Source organism: Nerophis lumbriciformis, linkage group LG20 (genome assembly GCF_033978685.3).
Source record: "Nerophis lumbriciformis linkage group LG20, RoL_Nlum_v2.1, whole genome shotgun sequence".
Lineage (NCBI taxonomy): Eukaryota > Metazoa > Chordata > Actinopteri > Syngnathiformes > Syngnathidae > Nerophis > Nerophis lumbriciformis.
The window spans coordinates 40,858,434-40,876,881 of record NC_084567.2 but is presented as its reverse complement, the minus strand read 5'-3'; the positions used below and the strand labels follow the sequence as shown (position 1 = coordinate 40,876,881).

The following is an 18,448-nucleotide window of genomic DNA, read 5'->3' as shown; positions in this document are numbered from 1 at the left end:
CATTGCATAAGGACTCCCAAAGGGAGTCCTTATGCAATGGGACATAAGGACCTATTGAATTTGTAAGGTTTTATTCTTTATTCTTTATTCTTCCGCCGCCACATTAAACTGTAATTTGACCCACTTAACATGCTTCAAAACTCACCATATTTGACCCACACATCAGGACCTGGGAAAATTACCTTTTTTTTAAAAAAAACAACAACCTCAAAACTCAAAATTGCGCTCTAGCGCCCCCTAGGAAGAAAAAAAACTAGACTGCCTATATCTCCCACTAGGAAGATCGGAGAGACATGAAACAAACACCTGTATGTAGGTCTGACTTAGACCTAGTTTTCATAACTGTATATCATCGGGCAGAAATCAACAGGAAGTTGGCAATTCCCCCTTCAAGACAAAAAAGTACTAAAAACAGTCACTTTTGCCTCTTTGAGCTGTAATTTGACCCCCTTAACATGCTTCAAAACTCACCAAACTGAACACACACATCAGGACTGGCAAAAATTGTGATCTAATAAAAAAAACCTAACCCCAAATCTCAAAATTGTGCTCTAGCGCAATTTTTTAATAAAACGCACAAAAAACTGCTCCTCGGATGAAAAAACTGACAAAACTGGCTGTAACTCCCACTGGGAAGGTCGGAGAGACATGAAACAAAAACCTCTATGTAGGTCTCACTTAGACCTACATTTCATAATAGTACATTCTCGGGCTAAAATCAACAGGAAGTTGGCAATTCCCCCTTCAAGACAAAAAAGTACTAAAAACAGTCACTTTTGACAACCCCCAGCAAAAATCAACAGGAAGTTTGCTATTCCCCCTTCAAAACAAATTTTTTGAGCGCGTTTGTCGTTTTGGCTTCAAACTAACACAGGAGAGAGATTAAACCCTTGTGTATAAAATAACAGAACAGCGTTTTAATACCTGCTCCGGTTTTGATTTTATGACCCTTCAAAGACCCGCTGCGCTGATGCTGCTGTTTTTTTAAGATGGCTGCTTAAAAGCAGGAAGCACCAGCGTGCCCACACAACGCAGACAAGGTAGGTACACTAGACAAAAGTATTGGGGCACTTATGACTACCACCGGACAAAAGTATTGGGACACTTAGGACTACCACTGGAAAAAAGTATTGGGACACCTACACTGGACAAATGTATTGGGACACTTAGGACTATAACTTGACAAAAGTATTGGGGCACTTATGACTACCACCGGACAAAAGTATTGGGACACTTAGGCCGAAAACTGGACAAAAGTATTGGGACACTTAGGCCGAAAACTGGACAAAAGTATTGGGACACTTGGGACTGCAACTTGACAAAAGGATTGGGACACTTGGGACTACAACTTGCCAAAAGTATTGGGACACTTGGGACTAAAACTGGACAAAAGTATTGGGACACTTAGGACTACAACTTGCCAAAAGTATTGGGACACTTGGGACTAAAACTGGACAAAAGTATTGGGACACTTAGGACTAGCACCTGCCAAATACGCGGGCCCGACCAACGCTGCTTGCAGCTTTAATATTATTTGATATTTCACGCTAATGTGTTAATCATTTCACACATAAGTCGCTCCTGAGTATAAGTCGCACCCCCGGGCCAAACTATGAAAAAAACTGCGACTTATAGTCCGAAAAATACAGTATATATAAAAAAAATAAATAACATTAAGGAAACTTGGTCATGACTTGAGCTCACCAGGAATCATCAGATTCAAACAACAATTAGAAGGCATTGTGACATAAAATTACGTGTCAATGTTGTTGTACTCACTGTGACAAACTGATTATTTTCTAGTTTAATGACGTCTCCAACTTGAACATTCATCCATTTTTCACTCTGAAGTCTGCCAGAATAAAAAAAAAAAAAAGAAGCATAGTCGTTTAAAAAAAAAAGACACTTTTACACTACACCCAAAAGCAGTGAAGTTGTCACGTTGTGTAAATGGTAAATAAAAAGAGAATACAACAAATCCTTTTCAACTTATATTCAATTGAATAGACTGCAAAGACAAGATATTTAACGTTCGAACTGGAAAACGTTGTTATTTTTTGCAAATATCAGCTCATTTGGAATTTGATGCCTGCAACATGTTTAAAAAAAAAGCTGGCACAAGTGGCAAAAAAGACTGAGAAAGTTGAGGAATGCTCATCAAACACTTATTTGGAACATCCCACAGGTGAGCAGGCTAATTGGGAACAGGTGGGTGCCATGATTGGGTATAAAAGCAGCTTCCATGAAATGCTCAGTCATTCACAAACAAGGATGGGGTGAGGGTCACCACTTTGTCAACAAATGCGCGAGCAAATTGTCAAACAGTTTAAAGAACAACATTTCTCAACCAGCTATTGCAAGGAATTTCACCGTCAACGGTCTGTAATATCATCGAAACGTTCAGAGAATCTGGAGAAACCACAGCGGCAAGACCGAAAACCAACATTGAATGCCCGTGATCTTCAATCCCTCAGGCGGTACTGCAGTAAAAAAAAAACGACATCAGTGTGTAAAGGATATCACCGCATGGGCTCAGGAACACTTCAGAAAACCACTGTCAGTAACTACAGTTGGCCGCTACATCTGTAAGTGCAAGCTAAAACTCTACTATGCAAAGCGAAAGCCATTTATCAACAACACCCAGAAACGCCGCCGCCTTCGCTGGGGCCCGAGCTCATCTAAGATGGACTGATGCAAAGTGGAAAAGTGTTCTGTGGTCTGACGAGTCCACATTTCAGTTTGTTTTTGGAAACTGTGGACGTCGTGTCCTCCAGACTAAAGAGGAAAAGAACCATCCGGATTGTTATATACTCTTAGAAATAAAAGTGCTAAGTAGAACCATATAAGGTTCTTCGGCTCGTCCTCATAGGAGAACCCTTTTTGGCTCCAGGTAGAACCTTTTTATAAAGGTTCCACCTGGAACCCTTTTGGAGGGTGCTACCTAGAACTGTGTGTGTAAGGTTCCACCCAGAACCCCCCATGAGAGGTTCTACAAAGAACCCACGCAGGGAGTTCCACTAAGAACCCTTTCGTATTTCAAGGGTTTCATCTAGAACCCACACAGGGAGTTCCACATAAGAACCCTTTCGTATTTCAAGGGTTTCATCTAGAACCCACACAGGGAGTTCCACTAAGAACCCTTTCGTTTGTCAAGGGTTTCATCTAGAACCCATGCAGGGAGTTCCACTAAGAACCCTTTCATGTTTCAAGGGTTTCATCTAGAACCCACACAGGGAGTTCCACTAAGAACACTTTCGTTTGTCAAGGGTTTCATCTAGAACCCATGCAGGGAGTTCCACTAAGAACCCTTTCATGTTTCAAGGGTTTCATCTAGAACCCACACAGGGAGTTCCACTAAGAACCCTTTCGTATTTCAAGGGTTTCATCTAGAACCCACACAGGGAGTTCCACTAAGAACACTTTCGTTTGTCAAGGGTTTCATCTAGAACCCATGCAGGGAGTTCCACTAAGAACCCTTTCATGTTTCAAGGGTTTCATCTAGAACTCACACAGGGAGTTCCACAAAGAACTCTTTCATGTTTCAAGGGTTTCATCTAGAACTCACACAGGGAGTTCCACAAAGAACTCTTTCATGTTTCAAGGGTTTCATCTAGACCTGACACAGGGGGTTCTAAAAACATCCCTTTTCCAAGGTTTTCACCGATAACCGTCTTGTCTTCTGAGGGTTCTATAAAGAACCATATTGTATTCTACAGATCAGTTTAGTTCATATTATATTGTGGTCATTTATCATGTTGACATTGAACAAACATTCAAAACATTTTAATGAGAAAAACATTTATTTAAAGATAGGCACCATTATTGGCAAATGTTATCAGGAAGTATGTCCCTGGTGACACAGGATCTTACCCATGCTTTCAACAATCCCTGAAGAACTCTTTCTTCCAAAAACGGTTCTCTGGATCAAAATAGTTCTTACTGGAACCCTTAGTGTTAGTGAGAACCCTTTTAAAACCAATTATTCAGAAAAGGGGTTTTAAAGGGTTCTCTGGATCAAAATGGTTCTTACTGGAACCATTAGCGTTACCAAGAACCCTTGAAAAACCCTTTCTTCGGGAAAGGGTTTTTCAGAAGCAAATGGTTCCAGTTAGAACCTCAGCCCTTGTAGAAGAACCCTTTTAGAACCCTTATTTCTAAGAGTGTAGGCGCAAAGTTGCAAAGCCAGCATGTGTGATGGTATGGGGGTGTATTAGTGCCCAAGACATGGGTAACTTACACATCTGTGAAGGCGCCATTAATGCTTAAAGGTACATACAGGTTTTGGAGCAACATATGTTGCCAACCAAGCAACGTTATCATGGACGCCCCTGCTTATTTCAGCAAGACAATGGCAAGCCACGTGTTACAACAGCGTGGCTTCGTAGTAAAAGAGTGCAGGTACTAGACTGGCCTGCCTGTAGTCCAGACCTGTCTCCCATTGAAAATGTGTGGCGCATTATGAAGCCTAAAATAACACAACGGAGACCCCCGGACTGTTGAACAACTTAAGCTGTACATCAAGCAAGAATGGGAAAGAATTCCACTTCAAAAATGTGTCTCCTCAGTTCCCAAACCGTTTACTGAGTGTTGTTAAAAGGAAAGGCCATGTAACACAGTGGTAAAAATGCCCCTGTGACGACTTTTTTTGCAATGTGTTGCTGCCATTAAATTCTAAGTTAATGATTATTAGCAAAAAAAAAATCCTAGCAACGTTATCATGGACGCCCCTGCTTATTTCAGCAAGACAAAGCCAAGCCACATTCCGCACGTAGTAAAAGAGTGCGGGTACTAGACTGAGACTGAGACCCCCGGACTGTTGAACAATTTAAGCTGTACATCAAGCAAGAATGGGAAAGAATTCCACTTCAAAAACGTGTCTCCTCAGTTCCCAAACCTTTACTGAGTGTTGTTAAAAGGAAAGGCCATGTAACACAGTGGTAAAAATGCCCCTGTGACGACTTTTTTTGCATCGTGTTGCTGCCATTAAATTCTACAAACGTAATTTAACGATTATTTGCAAAAAAAAAATAAAGTTTCTCAGTGTGAATGGCTTATACTCATGTTATTTATTATGCATTGAAAAAAATACACAATGAGGAAAAAAAAAGAAAAGTGAAATGACTCACTGTCCGTCGATGAGGACGTTCACTTTGCGGTTATTCACCTGTTTGTCACTTTTGTGTCTGTTCTGTTGAAACCAATCAACATAAAGACACAAAAAGCTGCATTAGTTACTTCATTGCACTTGCGTGTAGTTATTATGTCGTAATGTTGATCGTAAAATATGACTATCTTGTATGGTGTGGTGTTTATCAGCTCACGATGTCATCAGCAGCATCTTTGACCGCCGTTATGGAGAGGACCAAAAGAAGAGGGACGGCTGTGGTGAACCAGGAAAGCGAAGCGATTTGCGGGATGAGCTGTCAGAGAACACACACACACACACACACACAAACACACACATTGCATTTTGCATGGGTCCATTTGCATCAGAATAATGTAAGGGGCGGAAATATGGAGAATAAAAGATACTCTATGAGTACTGTAAGACTATACTTGCTGATTATGTTCAGTAAAAAGCTACAAAACCAAAAGGAAGCATAATGGCAGTAAACAAAACAACAAACAATGTGAGGCTTTTGATGCAAAATCAATTATTGCATTCTGAGACTTCACGCTACCGTATTTTCCGCACTATTAGCCGCACCTAAAAACCACAAATTTACTCAAAAGCTGACAGTGCGGCTTTTAACCCGGTGCGCTTTATATATGGATTAATATTACGATTCATTTTCAGAAAGTTTCGATCTCGCAACTTCGGTAAACAGCCGCCGCCATCTTTTTTCCCGGTAGAACAGGAAGCGCTTCTTCTTCTACGCAAGCAACCGCCAAGGTAAGCACCCGCCCCCATAGAACAGGAAGCGCTTCTTCTTCTACTGTAAGCAACCACCCGCCCGCGTAGAAGAAGAAAAAGGGCGCGGATATCACCGTACGTTTCATTTCCTTTGTGTGTTTACATCTGTGAAGACCACAAAATGGCTCCTACTAAGCGTCAGGGATCCGGTTCATGAAAAGACGCAATCTCTCCATCCGCACACGGATTACTATTTCACAGCAACTGATATTCCTGTGAACCGCACTGTGGATACAACGGGAGCACGTACGGTGAATATTCGCACCACAGGGAATGAGAAGTCATCCTTCACTGTGGTTCTAGCTTGCCATGCTAATGGCCAGAAACTTCCACCCATGGTGATATTCAAAAGGAAGACCTTGCCAAAAGAGACCTTTCCAGCCGGCGTCATCATAAAAAGCTAACTCGAAGGGATGGATGAAGAAAAGATGAGCGAGTGGTTAAGGTAAGTTTAAGTTTACGCGAAGAGGCCGGGTGGCTTTTTTCACGCAGCTCCGTCCATGTTGATATACGACTCCATGCGCGCCCACATCACGCTGGTTTTAATATATTATTAAAGTTTGACTGACCTATCTGACTGTTTTTTTGACATTCCTTTAGCGCAGTTAGATGCGGTTTACAACACCGGGCGGCTTATAGGTGGACAAAGTTTTGAAATATGCCGTTCATTGAAGGCGCGGCTTTTAACCCAGGGCGCCTTATGGTGCGGAAAATACGGTACACATTTATGTATTCAAGTATGAAAATTAGGACTTTATTTCCAATAAGCGGAATTCCAGTTTGTCCAAATACTTTTGAGCCACTTTAAAGCAATGTTTTTCAACTAGTGTGCCGTGAGATACAGTCTGGTGTGCCGTGGGAGATTATATAATTTCACCTATTTGGGTTAAAAATATTGTTTGCAAACCAGTAATTATAGTCTGCACATGATGTGTTGTTGTTGAGTGTCGGTGCTGTCTAGAGCTCGGCAGAGTAACCGTGTAATACTCTTCCATATCAGTAGGTGGCAGCAGGTAGCTCATTGCTTTGTAGATGTGGGAAACAGCGGGAGGCAGGGTGCAGGTAAAAAGGTGTCTAATGCTTAAACCAAAAATAAACAAAAGGAGAGTGCACCTAAGAAAAGGCATTGACGCTTAGGGAAGGCTATGCAGAACGAAACTAAAACTGAACTGGCTGCAAAGTAAACAAAAACAGAATGCTGGACGACAGCAAAGACTTACTGTGGAGCAAAGACGGCGTCCACAATGTACATCCGAACATGACAGTCAACAATGTTCCCACAAAGAGGGATAAAAACAACTGCAATATTCTTGATTACAAAAACAAAGTAGATGCGGGAAATATTGCTCAAAGGAAGACATGAAACTGCTATAGGAAAATACCAAAAAAAGGGAAAAAGCCACCAAAATAGGAGCGCAAGACAAGAACTAACACACTACACACAGGAAAACACCAAAAAACTCACGGCGTGATTTGACAGGTGGTGACAGTACACCTACTTTGAGACAAGAGCTATAGTGATGCATGCTTGGTTATGCTTTAAAGTCATATCCAACAATTGCGACAACGACTTTTTACTGTCAACCGAGTTTCGTTTTTTAATGATTTCTGCTGGTGGTGTGCCTTCGGAGTTTTTCCAACGCAAAAAATGTGCCTTGGCTCAAAAAAGGTTGAAAAACACTGGTCTAAAGAGTACTATTCAGATTGCCATATTTTCGCTGAAATTTCTCATGCCTGTAACTAATACCATAACCAAGTGGAAATGAAATCAAAAGGGTCAAAGATCATAGACTCAGCATTACAAAAATATTACTTTTGATGAAAATGTTAATAGCTACAGTTTAATATCATACCTGAGATGATTTTTCATACTTTCACATGTTTGTTAAAAATATTAGAAGTGTTGAAATTGATGAGATTAGGGTAACCTTATAAAGCATTTACTAGATGGCTCTAGTGACTAAATCAATCTAGTACCGTATTTCTCGGATAAGGCGCACTTAAAATCATTTTTTCCCCTCAAAACTCGACAGTGCGCCTTGTAACCCGGTGCGCCTAATGTACGGAATAATTCTGGTTTTGCTTACAGACCTCAAAACTATTTTATTTGGTACATGGTCTAATGATAAGTGTGACCAGTAGATGGCAGTCACACATAAGAGCTACATGTAGACTGCAATATGATGGCAGTCACACATAAGCGCTACGTGTAGACCGCAATATGACTCAAGCAAACAACACCAAAACGTTATATATTCCATTGAGAATATAGAACATTACACACGGCGCTCTAAAATCCATTAAAATGTTTTAGTACCACTTTGGTAAGCTATGAAGCCACACCGCTTGATGGATTGTACTGTGCTTCAACATAGGAGTATTATTATGGTGTGTGTATAATAGAGATGCGCGGATAGGCAATTATTTCATCCGCAACCGCATCAGAAAGTCGTCAACCATCCGCCATCCACCCGATCTAACATTTGATCAGAACCGCACCCGCCCGCCATCCGCCCGTTGTTATATATCTAATATAGACGATGCAAGGCATTAGTGAGGTTATAAAGCTTTTGCCTGTTAAAGAAAGGAGACTGATCCAATGCAGCACAGACATTCGCGTGCCACGCTGTCACGACCCAGACGCACACCAGTGCGCAATCATATGGGAGTCGCGCTGAGCGCACCTCCAAGCGCGTCTCGCTGCCGGCGACGGCTGGGTATGGGCCCGACGCTCCAGCGCCATCCATTTTCAGGGCTAGTTGATTCGGCAGGTGGGTTGTTACACACTCCTTAGCGGGTTCCGACGTCCATGGCCACCGTCCTGCTGTCTATATCAACCAGGGTGATCCCCACCCCTTTCGTGAGCGCACTGCGCGCGGAGTGACCCCTGTTACACGCCCCCGGCAACAGGGGTGGCGGGCAGGTAAGCTGCGCGGGCGGAGCGACCCCTGTTACGAGCCCCCGGCCACGGGGGTGGCGGGCAGGTAAGCTGCTTACCTGCTGCGCGTGACGCCGGCCGTGGCGAAGGCGGACGAGGCGGGGTGTCGGTGCGGTGGTGACCCTGGACGTGCGTCGGGCCCTTCTCGCGGATCGCCTCAGCTACGGCTCCCGGTGGGGCCCTCTCGGGGGAAGGGGCCTCGGTCCCGGACCCCGGCGAGGCGTCGGGGGCCTTCTCCGCTCCGTAAAAGTGTCCATCTCTTTTTTTTTTTTTCTTCTGTTGTGGCATATGCAGCAGGTGCCTGCTCGTTTTTCGTATGTGGGTAACAACATTTAACTATGTATATATATTTCCCAATTGGTTTAACTGCCACCCGCCTGAATCTATTCAAAATCTCATTTTTTTTTATTTCAACCGCCCGACCCGACCCGGCCCGACCCGACCCGACCCGACCCGCGGATAAAATCTAATTTTTTTAAATTTCATCCGCCCGATCCGCGGATAATCCGCGGACTCCGCGGTTGAGCCCGCAAACCGCGCATCTCTAGTGTATAAGGTAAGACATATTATCTGGCGTTTTGTTTTTCTTAGCTTCTGGTACCTGCTGATCTGTATTTGGGATCTGCATAAGTCCTGAAAAAATGCACGTGTCCGCCTTTGTGTAGTCGATAAGCTTCTTCTTCTTCTCTATCTTCTTGTTATGTGACATTCATCCTCCACTGTTGCCATTTCTAATATAAAGTAGTGTAAAGTTCTTACTTATATCTGTCAGTAAACTCGCCATGAAAGCACTAAAACATACCGGTGTAGTGAGTTTACATTATCCACCCAAGGAACTTTAGTTATTAGAGAGTTCCGGTCCGACGGTTTTTCGCGGATGTTGTTAACACACATTTGACAAACATTTACCTGATTTTTATATTGGGTCTTATTAGTGTGCAGGTGTACCTAATGGTATGACCAGTGTAAATAGACCTACCTGAAGTACAAACAGGAAGAGGAAATAGCCGTTGGCGAGCCTCCTGAACTGCTCAAAGAGGTTGAGTGGCAAGAAGGTGAAGATGTTGTATTTGGACGTCTTGATGGCGTTATTCTAAAACAGACGGAATAAAAACAAATATACTTTCCCTTTCTACTTGTACCGTATCCTGTACTCACTGCATAGTGGTAGGAAAGGTTGAAAGGTCTGTCATTGGCTTGCAAGAGTCTCTGTTCCTCTGTTGGTTGGAGAACATACTGTATATAAAAACCCAGCATATATATATTATACCCAACACAAATGAATCAAAACCAGAAGCGGGAATATTCACCCTTTTTCTGCTGCTGACCACACAGCTGATCAAAGTATGATGTCACAGATCCCATCTTTAGCTCTGTTTCTTCATTTTGCACACCTGGAAGAAGAAGGAGGCTTTATTACACATACATATTTATTATTATTTATTAAACATATATATGTATACACACATATATACACCAGTGACGTGCAGTCACTAGAGGCAGTTGAGGCGGGGCCTCACCTGCCATCATGGAAAGAAAAAAAATGTAAAAAGAAAAAAAAATTTTTTAATTGTTATATGTATCCAGTGATTATACTATAAAGTTATTTTCCATTTAACTTCACCAGTTTTAGATTATTTTTATTCAAAATCGCTGAATTTTCACATTTGCCGTTCAAATACTGAGAAGAGTTGAGGCACGTCACTCAGTGCCTCAACATGGATTGCGCAATGACTCGGCTAACTGCTGGCCTGCTGTGCAGTGAGACCGTATTGCTATATGAATTATATTATACATTTCCATAGTTTAGTTAGCTGAGGTATATAATGTACAGTGTATTTTGTCAACAACTGTATGTGTGTAACGTATTTCTTGTGCTGAGCGATCATAAAACGGCTGCAAAAGACGCACTGTGTGAGGCTCGCCTCCTGCACCCCCGCCGTAGAATTGTTATATCAACTAAAGCCCACACTTAAACTTTCCACGTGCAAGATTGAATCTATTTAAAAAAAATTATTTCATAAGAAGCCAAAAAGTGCAAAAACAAATAATGTTCGTGTTGGAGGAGTTGTGAATGACTGCAGGGACACAACATTAGATACACCTGCAGACTGCAGGTGTAGCTAATTCACAACTCCTCCAACACAAACATTATTGTTTTTGCACTTTTTGGCTTCTTATTAAATAACTTTTGTAACCTATTTTCCTGGGCTTTCCTCTTTGTGATGTTAAGTTCCTGTTATGCGCTGTTATACAGTATATGCCTTGAGCTCTTATTTTGAAGGCGCTAAGAGCGGAAGTGATGTCACGTTGCGGAGGTTTTTGAAAGAAGGTAAATAAAGTGGTCCTCGTGTAAACTGGAGCCTCCGTGTTTGTTATTTTGTAGTTTCATACAGTATAGGCGACATTTATAAACCCTCGGTTACACTTTTTTAAATAGATTCAATCTTGCACGTGGAAAGTTGAAGTGAGGGCTTTAGTTGTGGACTTAATTTCTAAGTAAAGGTAAGACCATAATAACGTTTTTTTTATTAAATGTGCCTTTTTGTGTGCTACAGTTTGTATGTGTAAAGTTAAAGTTAAGTTAAAGTAGCAATGATTGTCACACACACACACTAGGTGTGGTGAAATGTGTCCTCTGCATTTGACCCATCCTCTTCTTCACCCCCTGGGAGGTGAGGGGAGCAGTGGGCAGCAGCGGCGCCGCGCCCGGGAATAATTTTTGGTGATTTAACCCCCAATTCCAAGCCTTGATGCTGAGTGCCAAGCAGGGAAGAATGCTGGTATGAGCTTTTAAACATAACCCGTTAACTGCTGCCAATCAAATGGTGAATAAGATACTCTTTAGGGTTCATATGTTTGTAAATCTGACTGTGATGAAGTCAGTGCCTCACCAGCCATCAACCTCACCGCACGTCACTGATATACACACATATATATATATATATATATATATATATATATATAAAATTAAGCATGTTTCAATCTGGCCCACCGGACATTCCCAAATATTTTTTTAGATCCTTAAGATCGAAACTGTAGCTGTGCAGTGATGTTTTCTAATGACCGTAAGTCTTGAACTATACAAAGTAGTTCAATGGTTGAAATCTGCGCTTTTGCATGATATACTAGTTACTAAGGTAAGCTCAGTGTTTCCCACACATTCATTTATTTGTGGCGGCCCGCCACGAAAGAATTACGTCCGCCACAAATGGATTTTTCGGCTTTTGACTCGCTCGACCGCTCATAAAAGCAATGGGACTCTGTCTGTGAATGTTGCTTGTAGTTACAACTCCGGTGCAGTAGGTGGCGGTAGCCTACTATGCATTGTAACTCCGCCAATAGCACTTAATTCACCTGGTGGGCCAGAAGAAGAAGAAGAAGACGAAGACGGACGGGATCAAAATACGAGGGTAATATAGGTTATAGGTAGATAGGTTATAGCTGCATCGCTCGCGGCTCGTCATATATTTAACGTTAATCCGCGATTTCACAGAGCGTTTCACTGACGGTGAGCAGCCTGACGCTGCTTCATTAACATCGCCGCTGTTTGACTCGGGGGCCGGGGCAGACGCACGTAATAACAGTCACCTGTTTTCATACCGACGAGCTAACGTGTCCAGGTTATAACCCTGTTGTCAATAAACACACGTGGAGACGGTGCTTCAGATACTACATTAATACTCAAGCTAAAATGTCCACTGTCCACTGCAGCATGTGAATGCAATGAAAAGAATAAAATCTGAGCCAACCAGCTGTTAAAATGTTGTCCAGGTTAATGTTTTGGCCATTAAAGGCCCTTCATTTCAAGATTTCAACTGTGATCGGGCTTTAAACAGGTGGCTGACCTGTTCAGATGGGTGTAACTGCTACTGGTCAAAGAATGTGAAATAGCATTTAATTTTACATGTATGCTATGCCATTTAAATGTAATTATAGATAATAATAATAATAATAAATACTGTGTAGTGTTGTAAATAGTCAACGGGAAGGATTTTAGTAAGATATAAGCCATGAGCACTACACAGCCAGAAAAAAACCTAGGCAGGACAAGTAAAAATATTGGGGCAAGTAGATTTGAGAAGTCGGGCAAGTAGAAAAATTAGGGTGGAGGGAACAGGTGAGACTCAGCAAACACTGAAAAATAAAGCAGGGTCAGATCAGAAATGCACTTTTCTCATGAAAAGGGTCCTAATTTATATTCTTATGTGCCTTATAGAGAGGACCACGACAAAACATAGAGCGACTAGCTCCAGTGCGACCTGTTCAGCAGCAGCAGGAGGAGGAGGAGGAGGAGGTTGACTGACTGTGGCAGGACACCTCTGCCTCTGTTTCACTTTATGTTGCTGGTAAATAATATGGTTGTAGTAGTAGGCTAAAGTATGCACTAATTAAAGGGGCAGAGCTTTAAGAGACATTTTAGCTTTTATATTTTATAAGATATATTTTTTGTAAGAACCACAATTAATAAATATATTTCAGTGAATAACTAAAATCTGTATATAAATATGTACATAAAGTGTTGTAATTATATTCCAACTCCGCGTTCTTCTTGGTCATCGCCGCTGCAGCCGCCACCCTCCACCCCCCGACCACACCACCACAAATAGATCCCTGCCCTGTGGGAAACACTGAATCTAATGAGTTACTGTGGTAATCTAATTAGTTACTATGGTAATCTAAGTCACAGCAGCTCAGAGGAGGCCCTAAGCAGTGTGGGTGGGGAGCGTTTCCACAGAGTGTTTCCAGAGTGGCAGCCTGAAATGCGGGTGTCAGGGACAGACGCGGAAGGAGATTTTTACAGCAAAGTTCCAAAACTTAGTTATAAATCAGATGTATCAGTAGGTGGGTTGTTTTTTTTACCCTTCACGTTCATATTTCACTGTGTTTGTTGCATTTTTGTTGCGTTTTGCTCGATTGTAAAATATGTCGATGGAGAGGGGGTGTGACGTTCATATGTTGTCAATATTCAGTGTTTTATCGGTCATAGTTAATATTGTAAATCCCACATTCCTTATTTTCATGTACAAACCCTGTTTCCATATGAGTTGGGAAATTGTGTTAGATGTAAATATAAACAGAATACAATGATTTGCAAATCATTTTCAACCCGTATTCAGTTGAATATGCTACAAAGACAACATATCTCATCAAACACTTATTTGGAACATCCCACAGGTGAGCAGGCTAATTGGGAACAGGTGGGTGCCATGATTGGGAATAAAAGTAGATTCCATGAAATGCTCAGTCATTCACAAACAAGAGATGGGGCGAGGGTCACCACTTTGTCAACAAATGCGTGAGCAAATTGTTGAACAGTTTAAGAAAAACCTTTCTCAACCAGCTATTGCAAGGAATTTAGGGATTTCACCATCTACGCTCCGTAATATCATCAAAGAGTTCAGAGAATCTGGAGAAATCACTGCACGTAAGCAGCTAAGCCCGTGACCTTCGATCCCTCAGGCTGTACTGCTTCAACAAGTGACATCAGTGTGTAAAGGATATCACCACATGGGCTCAGGAACACTTCAGAAACCCACTGTCAGTAACTACAGTTGGTCGCTACATCTGTAAGTGCAAGTTAAAACTCTCCTATGCAAGGCAAAAAACGTTTATCAACAACACCCAGAAACGCCGTCGGCTTCGCTGGGCCCGAGCTCATCTAAGATGGACTGATACAAAGTGGAAAAGTGTTCTGTGGTCTGACGAGTCCACATTCCAGATTGTTATAGGCGCAAAATTGAAAAGCCAGCATCTGTGATGGTATGGGGGTGTATTAGTGCCCAAGACATGGGTAACTTACACATTTGTGAAGGCGCCATTAATGCTGAAAGGTGCATACAGGTTTTGGAGCAACATATGTTGCCATCCAAGCAGCGTTACCATGGACGCCCCTGCTTATTTCAGCAAGACAATGCCAAGCCACGTGTTACATCAACGTGGCTTCATAGTAAAAGAGTGCCGGTACTAGACTGGCCTGCCTGTAGTCCAGACCTGTCTCCCATTGAAAATGTGTGGCGCATTATGAAGCCTAAAATAGCACAACGGAGACCCCCGGACTGTTGAACAACTTAAGCTGTACATCAAGCAAGAATGGGAAAGAATTCCACCTGAGAAGCTTCAAAAATGTGTCTCCTCAGTTCCCAAACCTTTACTGAGTGTTGTTAAAAGGAAAGGCCATGTAACACAGTGGTGAACATGCCCTTTCCCAACTACTTTGGCACGTGTTGCAGCCATGAAATTCTAAGTTAATTATTATTTGCAAAAAAAAAAATAAAGTTTTTGAGTTTGAACATCAAATATGTTGTCTTTGTAGTGCATTCAACTGAATATGGGTTGAAAATGATTTGCAAATTATTGTATTCCGTTAATATTTACATCTAACACAATTTCCCAACTCATATGGAAACGGGGTTTGTACATTCTGGGTGTCTCACTCAGTAAAACAAGTTAAAATTCCATTCCGTTTTTTAAGGCGGTCTGTCATAACGTTTGTAGCATTCAATCACACATAATTGTGAGGTTTTGTATTAGTGTTCTTAAAAATCAGATATACCGGCCCCCAGACTCTCTAAATTTGGCACCCCGAGTCAAAATAATTGCCCAGGCCTGGTCTAATGTCTTTTCCAAGCCCGCAAAGCCCATATTGGGCAAACTCTCATACTCTCCAGTACCCTTGCAAGAAGTGTTAAAGTAGATCCAGGACAAAAACTCCATTGTTGCTTCTAAAGCCGGTTCTACTCTTCTCTCTAGAACTCCGTAAAACATTTTGGAGGCTGCAGAGTGTGATCCGACTTGAGTTGAAACACACCTTATTCGAAAAGGGGTACCACCATGAACTCAAACTCAAACCATCTCGGTTTGCAAGTCCAGAGGTACAGTTCCAATACAGTCCCACAACATTCATAGTTAAAGCAAACCAAAAATATGACTACCGTATTTTCCGCACTATTAGCCGCGCCTAAAAACCACAAATTTACTCAAAAGCTGACAGTGCGGCTTATAACCCGGTGCGCTTTATATATGGATTAATATTAAGATTCATTTTCATAAAGTTTCGGTCTCGCAACTACGGTAAACAGCCGTCATCTTTTTTCCCCGTAGAACAGGAAGCGCTTCTTCTTCTACGCAAGCAACCGCCAAGGTAAGCACCCGCCCCCATAGAACAGGAAGCGCTTCTTCTTCTACTGTAAGCAACCACCCGCCCCCGTAGAAGAAGAAGAAGCGCGCGGATATTACGTTTCATTTCCTTTGTGTGTTTACATCTGTAAAGACCACAAAATGGCTCCTACTAAGCGACAGGTTTCCGGTTCATGAAAAGACGCAATCTCTCCATCCGCACACGGACTACTATTTCACAGCAACTGCCTAAAGACTTTCAAGAAAAGCTGGCTACTTTCCGTGCATATTGTAAAAACAAGATAGCTGAAAAAAAGATCCGGCCAGAGAACATTATCAACATGGACGAGGTTCCACTGACTTTTGATATTCCTGTGAACCGCACTGTGGATACAACGGGAGCACGTACGGTGAATATTCGCACCACAGGGAATGAGAAGTCATCCTTCACTGTGGTTCTAGCTTAATGGCCAGAAACTTCCACCCATGGTGATATTCAAAAGGAAGACCTTGCCAAAAGAGACCTTTCCAGCCGGCGTCATCATAAAAGCTAACTCGAAGGGATGGATGGATGAAGAAAAGATGAGCGAGTGGTTAAGGGAAGTTTACGCAAAGAGGCCGGGTGGCTTTTTTCACGCAGCTCCGTCCATGTTGATATACGACTCCATGCGCGCCCACATCACGCTGGTTTTTAATATATTATTAAAGTTTGACTGACCTATCTGACTGTTTTTTTGACATTCCCTTTAGCGCAGTTAGATGCGGCTTATAACACGGGGCGGCTTATAGGTGGACAAAGTTTTTGAAATATGCCGTTCATTGAAGGCGCGGCTTATAACCCAGGGCGGCTTATGGTGCGGAAAATACGGTATTCCTTATCTATTGTCAGAAACAAATGAATGAGCAACATTGTTATGGGGAAAAAATGAACGACAGCCACTCCTTAGTCAACCCTTTGCACCCTCTGCATATCTCAGAGGGATAATCTCGAACCACAAAGATTCTAAGTGGTGATATGATTTGCTTTTGTCAGAGTCATCCATGTTAATCTACTTTCACCATCTGAAACTGTGTGAATTGTATTAATAAACCACTGAAAGAGGAAGTCAGAACCAGAGAAGCAGCTGTAAGATTAATTTAACCCTACACATGTTTGTGAACACTGAATGTTTAAATCCAGCTTTAAATCCAAATCCCGATTGAATCTTTAGAAAAATAACGTAATCTCTTCCATTAGTTTTCACAAAATGTGAATCAAAAGCAGGTCAGACCTAAAGTCTGATCAATGGTACGAATGGTGAAAGATTAAATGAACACATACCTTAAACAGAACCAATATTGATGGGTCCCTTGCTTTCTACTTTTTTAGACACATGGTCTAAAGAAGGAAACACGTCCGTTGGCCTTCACGTGGACTCTTAGACTTTAGCCAGGTCCCGATCGGTGGAGGCCTTGCGGGTTTTTGCCGGGGCCCCCGGCTGGATGGAACCTAGACGGTGAGAGAAGAGACACCAGTCGAGGTTTCAGGTTCAAAATGAAAGAGCTGTGATCCCCGTGAGCTTGAATAAACAATGAAGTGATCTTTGGACCTGGCTGGTGACACTGGATGGGCAGTAAAACAACGGTAAAGATGAACAGCTCTGGCCAATCAGAACCAACATGGTGGGTGTGGTTTGGTTTGGACAGGTGTCCACTCAAACCATAGTTCTATTTTACGTACTTGGGCATTGTTATTTATGAGAACTTGTCTTTTAAATCACATTAAAAAAAACTTGTGGCTAAATTTCAAATTAATTAGTTTATTTTCTTCAGAACAAGTTTTTCCTTACAATTTAGGAGATGCCTGATTCTGACCACTTTCATGCCTTTGCTAGATTATGGAGACTTGCTTTTTATGAATGCACCTGAAACTTATTTGAAAAAACTGGATACTGTATATCACCGTGCCTTGTGTTATATTCAGTGTTGGGACTAACGCGTTACAAAGTAACGCGTTACTGTAACGCCGTTAGTTTCGGCGGTAACTAGTAATCTAACGCGTTATTTTTTATATTCAGTAACTCAGTTACCGTTACATGATGCGTTACTGCGTTATTTTACGTTACTTTTTATGTAGTATAAAGTGTGTTTTATCGGAGCGCTGCTGTGTCATCGTTCTGATTCTTCTTGTGTCACAAGCCGGAGAAGAGAGAGAGACCAGCGCTCTGTGTGGGTGTGGGGAGGGGAGGGGGCGTGTCTGATCATGGCGGAGCCAGAAGTCGAGTTTGCTAACATGGAGATATTTTCACTACTTTTCTTTTGTCGAGCACAAAGAAAAGAACATTTTAGTTAAATGTAAATTGTGCTTTGGATCAAAGATCCCATCTACTGCCCAAAACAGCAATTCAAATCTGCTGAAACAAGCTACATAAGCAACATGCTTCGACGAAGCTAGTAAAGAGAGATAGAGACTCCAATGACACTTTACCTCCACCACC

The 18,448-nt window shown here is 42.1% G+C and overlaps 1 protein-coding gene across 3 annotated transcripts in view; it reads right to left on the bottom strand.

Annotated features, from left to right (window-relative positions):
- LOC133619687 (phospholipid-transporting ATPase ID-like) overlaps positions 1 to 17,519 on the bottom strand; it is a 98,180-nt gene extending 80,661 nt beyond the window's left edge. For all 3 annotated transcript variants that reach the window (XR_009817456.2, XM_061980904.2, XM_061980905.2), the window contains exons 1-7: positions 17,293 to 17,519; positions 10,163 to 10,246; positions 10,011 to 10,069; positions 9,832 to 9,945; positions 5,322 to 5,420; positions 5,127 to 5,188; positions 1,780 to 1,852 (exon numbers count right to left, since the gene is read on the bottom strand). Coding sequence is in view for 2 of the 3 variants with exons in the window: in XM_061980904.2 (XP_061836888.2) it covers positions 1,780 to 1,852; positions 5,127 to 5,188; positions 5,322 to 5,420; positions 9,832 to 9,945; positions 10,011 to 10,069; positions 10,163 to 10,217 (462 nt within the window). In the remaining variant the exon portion in view is untranslated. The remainder of the gene's footprint in view (positions 1 to 1,779; positions 1,853 to 5,126; positions 5,189 to 5,321; positions 5,421 to 9,831; positions 9,946 to 10,010; positions 10,070 to 10,162; positions 10,247 to 17,292) is intronic.
- Between the last annotated feature and the right edge of the window lie 929 nt (positions 17,520 to 18,448).